At 39.4% G+C, this 8,434-nt stretch overlaps 1 protein-coding gene across 1 annotated transcript in view; it reads right to left on the bottom strand.

The window, feature by feature from the left end:
- C1D (C1D nuclear receptor corepressor) overlaps positions 1-8,434 on the bottom strand; it is a 31,220-nt gene that overhangs the window by 8,635 nt on the left and 14,151 nt on the right. The window contains exons 3-4 of the mRNA XM_018566943.1: positions 4,064-4,130; positions 3,921-3,976 (exon numbers count right to left, since the gene is read on the bottom strand). Of these exons, the coding sequence (XP_018422445.1) occupies positions 3,921-3,976; positions 4,064-4,130 (123 nt within the window). The remainder of the gene's footprint in view (positions 1-3,920; positions 3,977-4,063; positions 4,131-8,434) is intronic.

The following is an 8,434-nucleotide window of genomic DNA, read 5'->3' as shown; positions in this document are numbered from 1 at the left end:
AGAATATATATACACTGCACATATTTAATTACACATGCTAAATTCTCCCGTAACATCTGGTTAATTTAACCCCTACGGTGTCAAAGTGAGATGAGAATCACATAATTAAAGGAAAGCAAGAGCGTTTAAAGCGGACCTTTACCCCTTTCACTAAAAATCAGCATGCAGCTCTGCATTGCTGGGAAATCTCATCTGTAGTCTCACAAGATCTCAGGGAAAGGCATTTTCCTCCCCTGAGATGATGTGCATGGTCACATGTCCTAGTCACATATGTCAGAGTTTCAGAAAGTAAAGGGACATATATTAATCTGTCCTTAGTAAAAATGGCCACTGTGAGGAAAAGAAAAATAAGGTATACAAAGTATAAAAAGTCTGCAATTATCTAGATCTGTTTGTAGATTGCCATTACTAAAACATTTCTAATAGGGATGTTCAGATACCAGTGCCGATACTTGGCATTTTCATGAGAACTACCAGGGTGGCAGCGGCTGCAGCTGGGACCTGGCTCTGGTGCTCCACCACTGTTCTGAAATCATTAGTCTGTATTGTTTTAGAAAAACGGTCACATGATAACAAAAATGTATCAATACTTGTATCTGAGTACTTGGGGAAAAAAATGGTATTGGTGCATCACTTATATATATTTATAACAAAAAATTAAAAATCATACATTAAAACAGGGATGGAGAAATCCCAGACGCTCCTTATGCTCTTTAAAAATGACAGCTGCCTCCTAACTTTTTAATTTTTCTCTAGTCTAGTCTTGGAGCTGGAACAGTATCTGTACATGTACTTGTACCGAGTACAGTACTTGTACCGAGTACAGTACTTGGTATCTGAACATCCCTAATTTCTAAAGGTGCATTTGTTGTCATTTCAAAGATTTGGGTAAAGTTCCTCTTTAAGAACTAATAAGGAAATGTAGTTGAGCAACAGAAGTGGAATTAGTCAAGCTAATTGGTCATATCCCAAGAGGAACTCCAAAGTATACCACATTTTTAAATGAATAAAGTACCACTTTCTAAAATATATGGTAATAAAAAGAAACATGAAGAAGATGCAAGATAACTTATACACCAGGGACCACTTTGGGTTTTCCCCCCCCATCAGCAACTTTGAACCATCTCCATCTATCTTCAAGCATGAACGGCACTAAAGCTATGTTGTACAAGTCAATCACAGATCAGCAATATTGATTGCAAGATCAAAGAGGTGTTTCTGCTGAACAGTAGTAATTTAACACTACAGAAAGTCGGTTTCTAGCCGCCAAACAACATATAGGCAAAACAGGCTCTGTTACAGTGGTTGATGGTATGAAAACCTGTCTCTTACAATAGCTGTGTCTTTACAAATTTAAGAAGAGCTGCAAGAAGGGGCTTCGTACATTGACAATAGAAGGTGCATTTAAACACATTTTTATCAAGTGTATTATTTTATCACTATTGACTTGCATCAATGAATGGGAATGGTTAGTATGTGGTAGCATGAAAACCTGTATCTTACAGTACAGTAGAATAATTTATCAAAAGCTTTAAAACGGGATTCAATATACTTACAGGTAAAGCAGAACACCCATTTAAGTGTTATTTTTTTTCCTGTGCTGTATGTTTGTATTTTGTCTATGAACTACTATGCCTGTCTCTCATCAATAAGGAGCCTAGCAGGTGAGTATGTTTAGACATTTATGTATTATATTCATCCATGAAATGCCATCATTATGTACATCTTACTTTAAAAAGTTAGTAATGAGTTGAACAGAACAGTTACCATGTTTGTTCTGTTTTGCTTGCTGGATTTGGTGTAGAGACTCACTGGAGGTCTTCAGCTGCCATTGTGTTGGGCTTCTGGTGCGTCTCTACACCTAAGCAAGAACAGGCTACCTCTAACTTGGACATTTGTGTATTGTAACACACACACACACACACACACTTTTGCTATTTTTCCTCTTGCAGCCAATATGTCAAAATTGAAACATCCCCCTCCTGTTCTCTCTTTGCAGAGAAACAAACATCTTAATTAGTCAGTGTGCAAAGTCTGCCAAAAAACATGCAGGTGGAATATACTTCCATCATTATTTAACAAATCAGGAGACATAGCTAGCTAGTAAAAGATCTTCTGATCTAGAGAGTTTGTGCTCTGCTCCAACATCCCAGTATTACAGCAAAGTTTTAAAGACAGAAAATGGGAAAATGCAGGCATTGCCAATATGTGAATGACTGCAATAATGTGGATTTGCTTATTAATAGACATTACGTGGACTATAAGATCATCGGAATAGTATATTTATTAGGAATAAAACACCCATTTTGGCATAGGATTTATGACCATACTTATTGCATTCAGAATGGACACCTGTCAACCCCCATAGGCAGACATGGTGCACTATACCACTGTTATGATCCTTCCTCTGTATCCTTTGTAGCAGTAAATAACACTCATGAAGACCCTCTGGGGGGGATTTCGATTTTAGAATACTACAATGTGAAATGAGATGGATTTATAAACTGCATGCTGCTGCCCTCTCCGGACTTTAAAGAGAACGATGGAGTGAGTGAATTACACTCATCTCCATAGTTAGAGCCGACGTGCGACATTGAAATTGTCACAAATCTGCTCTATTGATTGGGAAGCGAGCGAAAACATCCCACCGATCCACTCACTTCCCCGTCATCTCCCTGCAGAGAGCAGTGATTGTCAGTCACCGCAAGGATTCTCTCCTCCCCTTTCTGATTCTCCAGCGCTGACTGGAGGGATGGACAGGGAGGGGGCAGGCATAGCTGACTCTGCCTCTAGGGAGTCACCCCATAGTTCTGCTTTAATGAGTCCAGGAATTTTAAACCCTTTCTGTAGAGAATGCCTCCCTTTGTCTATTGATTATATGTATATTGTAATATTTTGCTTGTTATGAGCTAATACTTACTGGGACCTATTTACAGTATGCAGAGTATGTTTTTTGATGGTATGTATCAGTCTTAGGTCAATACATTTCCAGTAATGCGCCGGCATTCCCTTCATGAGACACTAGGTGGTACTATGTGGGCACACTGCGGGTCCCCTTGGGGTGTATGGGGCCCATGACCCAGACTTTTCCCCATTTTGTGTCTGGAGAAGTCAGTCCACCCCTGGCCCCACCTGATTCCTTCGGATGCACCCCCCAGTGTTTGGTGGGTGGTCTGGATGTGGCCTTGGTGCATTATGGGGTATTTAAGGGTAAGAAACCCCCATTATGGCCTCTTCCTGTTTGAGAGGGAGATTTCAGCCACTACTCCAAAACAAGCAAGCAAAAGATGTTTTTATTTTTTTGCATAGGTGCTCCAGCTCAGTTATTAAAAAATATTGATGCCAAAAGGGTCATGAAATTGCAATTAGCATTTTACTAAGGAGACAACAGCAATGGTAGCCTGTAGTTTTTTCAGTGTGTGGGGATTGACCTAGTGAAGGTAGAAATGCTTGGATAATACCCTTAAAGCCCAACATGTTATGATTGGTGATTTTTTGCCAGGAAATGCTATAAAATGCTGCTTCCAGCTCTCAATCAGCAGTGCACTGCGCTGGCAGAGCTGAGTAATAGCCACACTGCTTTAGCATAGCTATCCTCGCACAGAGTTGTAGAGGAGAGGGCGTGTGCCTGACCAGGTCTATTACAGTACAGAGTGTACAGAGTGCAGCTCTGATGCCTGCTAGACGGCACATATTTAGATTCCCTGTGCAATTACTGTACCAGGAGAGTGGTAAGCTAAAAAGCAGTAAGACTGGGAGAATAGAGGTCGTTAATACAATATATAACTACATATACACTTCTATGACTGCAATTAGATTTAAGCTTTTACCACTGAAGCGGAAATATTTTATATTCATTATCATACTGCATGTAATACATTTTGCAAACATTTCAAGTAAAAAATATATTTTTTTTTTACCAGTTCATCTTTCACAGGATGCTCCTTAGGATTAATTCCCTGAGTGACCAGATACACTAGAAATGAACAAAAAAAAAAAGAAGGTTTACTTGTGATCCCTATTAAATTTCTGCCTTTAGAACCCACATTTAAGCCATACTTACCCCAAAACAAGGAGTTTAAGGTATATGCAGACACCAAATCAAGTTTTGCTTGTTCAACTGGATCCAGCTGCCAAAAAATAAAAAAAAGGATAAATAAACACAAACGGTTAGGTTAGTGAAATCAATTTTCATGAAAACACCACAGTAACAGCGCTATTAAAAGGTGCTTAGGTGGCTTTGCTCTGCAGCTCATGAAACCAGTTATTGGAATAACACAAGCATTTATTTATAAATGTTGTGACTGCCTGCACCGAAATCGGATGGTTTGCTAAGGCCTAGACTGTTACTATAACATCCCGCAGGCCAGATGTGGTTGAATGCTATATGTCAACACTGAAAAGACAGGAAATGAGCTGAGCACAAACCCGAGAGCTGGAACACACAGTCCACTTGAAGCCGTGTGCGAGCCAGAGAGACTTTACTGGCCCTGTGAGTGAATAAAGTCTGTGGGCTGCTGAAGAGAGGCTGCCTGGCACAGGGTGGAGTATGTATGCGCAAATGAATATTTGAGACACTTGTGTATAAATAGATGAAATCCAGACCATTACGGCACACTGCTCGCCTACACCGCTGAGGTAGCCATTTTATGGGCTGAGCTAATAGTCATGCCTTATGCCTCAGTAACGTCACTAGTTTCCAGGAAAATGCCGTTTAATATACGTTCTGGCTACAGCTCTCCTGCCCACACTGTGTGGTGATTCGAATTACATTAAAGACATATGCGTCTTTACTTAAAGTCAAAGCCAAGCTGAGGTCTCACAGCTTTTATCTCTTTATAATTCTGTTATTTCACGTGTAAAGGTGTTTTGCTTGGTAAAGCTTCAAAACATATTTTACCCTCATTGAAATTGCTGCCTGCATTTCTCTCCAGGGCTCTGTGTTGGCAGAGCTGAGTACCAGCCACACCCCTCAGTACAAATGCTGCAACAGGAAATGGAGGTACGGCTAAGAAAATGGATTATGTCTGACTGTATATCTAGTTCTGTGATTTCAATTGTAATTTTTCAGTTACAGAACTGTTCTATTGCTACTTGTACCTGATGGAACCATTCTTGGGTCACAGCACATCATGTGGTATAAGCAAATGACTATTAAGGGATTGATGTTCAGAGAGACATGCGCAGTTAGCGGCTCTGTCTGTACACTAATCCACCTGCTTGGCACAGATCACGTGATCAAAATGTATACAAGGGATACTCCTTTTTACATTGTAATGCAGGCATTTTTTTAATTTTCAAAGACAATTTAGAAACTATACTTATTTTTTAAGTTACAGAAATATCAAATTTATAAAAGGATTCAATTAAAGTGATCACTAAAAGTGAAGCACTGTGGCAACATTGAAAAAGTAGATTTTTGTTGACACTTCCCACCCCCCGTTAGCAGCACCTAAGTGTATAAGTAGAGTACACTTAGGTGGCAGATACTGGACTCTCCCATACAAATAGGAATGAGACGAGTAACCAGGACCCACTAAAAATAAGATTCACTCGGTACCGTCATAAAAGGCAGAATTGCAGAGTTAACCTATGACCATTCCTGTAATTCCGCTAATCAGGCATTACATAAAGTCTTTTTTTTTAATGTGTTTTCATTTTCAAACTTTTACTTTGTAAATGAATATTAGCAGTGCCACCTAGCATCCTCACACATGAAATGATATCAAACAGAGAAGATCCAACATTTTGCAGATACTTGGCAAAAAAATAACTGTATACTTTTCACCAAAGTACATTACTGCCACCATCAGGCTTAAATCTGGAATGGGACCTATCAGAGTTCTTTCCTCTATTAAAACTATAACCACATGACGCACAGAATATTCAAGGGGGAAAAAAAAAAACATACATTGCCGCAAAACACTTCCATGACTCTTCTTACTACAGCACAATCCTCAAATACTACTTGTGTTACATGAACAACTAATAATATATTAAAAGTAGAATGCCAGGGATATGGCTGACACGCAGATAAACTGCTTTACATGCCAAGGGGTTTTCAATGATGTTCAGCCCTCTTGTGATTTACACGCCTTTATGACACTACATAAACCATAAATGTGACTATTTTTTTTGATCTACTTTAAAGCAGGAACCATGGCAAAATCTGCCAGAAATGCACTCAGCTGATGCGGATGTGGTCTGACAGCACATTGCCTTTCCCGGATTGAAATCACAAGAATTTGGATGTGGTCAAGAATAAGATTTGTTTAAGCAATATAGTCTTGTCCGCGTATACATCAATTTTGGGTACAAGTTAATAGCTTTTTTGAATCTGTGTTGGGTCTTCCTAACATTTGATGTCTCAATGTATGTCTCCTGGGGTTGGTGGATGACTAGCTCCCTTCCCACTACAAACTCTCTACTGCTATGCTAACAAGCCCATCTTTCTGCCATGGAAATGTCCCCCTCCCCTCTCACTATAAGAATAGAACCATCTGATTAAGTTGGCCCTCCCTTTATATCAGCTAAGATGGGTTCCCTGCAGCGGTTTGATATAATTTGGGGGTCCATAGGCTAACTAGCCTCCTACAGCTACCTCCCCTGACAATAAGCCAGGAGACTATATTATCACTATAGCCCTGCATGCTGTGTACAATATTCACATGTATGGTTCACCCATGCTAGCATTTTCTATGTATCCAGTAATGAAAGACATGAAACGGAAAAATTCATTTTGGTTTTTACTGTGTGATATGAATGTGTCACAAAGTTAAATTGTTTTGTATGTATTTTTTGCAAAATGTAATCAAAAGCATCTTAATGAAAAAAAAGAAATGATATCAGCTCCGTCCAATTGTTTGTTTCTTTTGCTAAAACTACAGAATCCCTTCCACAACATAAGGGGGAATTGTTTTGTATTCCAAGATGAGAACTGGGAGGCTGATTAGACAAGTAAAGAAAACAGCTCTGAATTTCTGACCGGAAGAACAGGTATATTTTACAATTATTAAACAGGTACAGCAAATTATTTCAATGATATATTTAACAAAGCTACAGGGAGCAATTAAAAGAAGTTATTGTTTACATACACTTCAGATTTTGGTGTAACCCAAACCTAACACTTAACCCCAAGGGTTTTGGTAGATATACATTTACATTAAACCATTCAGGACAAAGTAATAGGGTCACCTGATCCCTTCCAATGTTGATACTTACCTTCTCTGCGCTGTCCTGTCAATCTGATTTATCTACCAGAGCCCAGTAAAATACCTGGTACTTACAAGTATGGGGGAGAAGAAAATGTCTTCAATTTCTTCCTCAATGCCGTGCTCAGTGCCCAAATGACAGGTCCAAGCACTGTCACATGGGAGTGGGGAATCCTTACCCTATTGTAAATGGGTACTTATGCAGAACTTTTTACTTGGGGCTCCGGCAAGCAAGTGTGGCAGCATGAAAGCACAGTGAAGAAATCAGCAACAGGGCTATCAAGAGAACCTGTAACTGTAAGTAAAGTAACAGGTTTGTTTTAACAGGCCGTCCAAACTCTGTCTGCATCTGGTGGTGCTCGGCACTGCCAGAGCAGCTCTCATAAGTTACTTCCAGTGTTCCTGGATGCAAATAAGTAGCAACCCCGCAATGTGCATGAGTGATTTTGCAAAGTGCAAAGCATCTGAAAAGGACCTTCAGAGACTCTTTCAATGATCCTGAGCAGCTGCAAAAGAGCTTGGCACATGTGTTGGGAATCAGATTTTACTTATATATATTTAGCGTTACAATACAATAATTTTTTTTTTGCACATTCTATCGCATTTTGGATAAAATACTGGACAACCTAAAGGACTCTGCATGGTTTAGTTTTAAAAATGGGAGTCCGATATACAAAAATAATTCATCCTAAAATGGATTTGTAAATATGACCCCTTACGTTTGGTTATGGTGTCTTCCACTCGAGCTTTTATGACTGGTCCACAACAGTTAAGAAACTGTTTTGCAATCTGTTTCATCAGTGAATACATGAGTGCAATGCAGTAAAGAAATCATCATTTATGCTGTTTGGTATTAAACACATTGAATTAAAGTGACACTAAACTCCAGAGTTAAATCTTGAAAATGCATTCAAGTACCTTAACTATTAACAAAAATGTTGTTTATTTAGTTATCTCTGGGCTGTAGATCCTCAAATCATCTCTGAATTTGTGCCGACACTGTCCTTCCTTCTGGAGGGTGGCTACTTTTGTTCCCTATGGTTCCTGTGTGTGTGTGTTGTAAAGTAATTGTAGAAATGTCACCAGCACACCAATCCTTTTAAGATAGCAAAAGCTTCATTTATTGAAGTTTTTTGTCATATGACCAAACAAGCGCTTTCGGGACCGCACAGGGTCCCTTCATCAGGCTTTAGCATTGAGGCTAAATGCCTGATGAAGGGACC

Source organism: Nanorana parkeri, unplaced genomic scaffold (genome assembly GCF_000935625.1).
Source record: "Nanorana parkeri isolate BGI_ZX_2015 unplaced genomic scaffold, ASM93562v1 scaffold990, whole genome shotgun sequence".
In the NCBI taxonomy this organism is placed as follows: Eukaryota; Metazoa; Chordata; class Amphibia; order Anura; family Dicroglossidae; genus Nanorana; species Nanorana parkeri.
The sequence above is the reverse complement of the archived record's forward strand: the minus strand, read 5'-3'. Positions and strand labels throughout refer to the sequence as shown.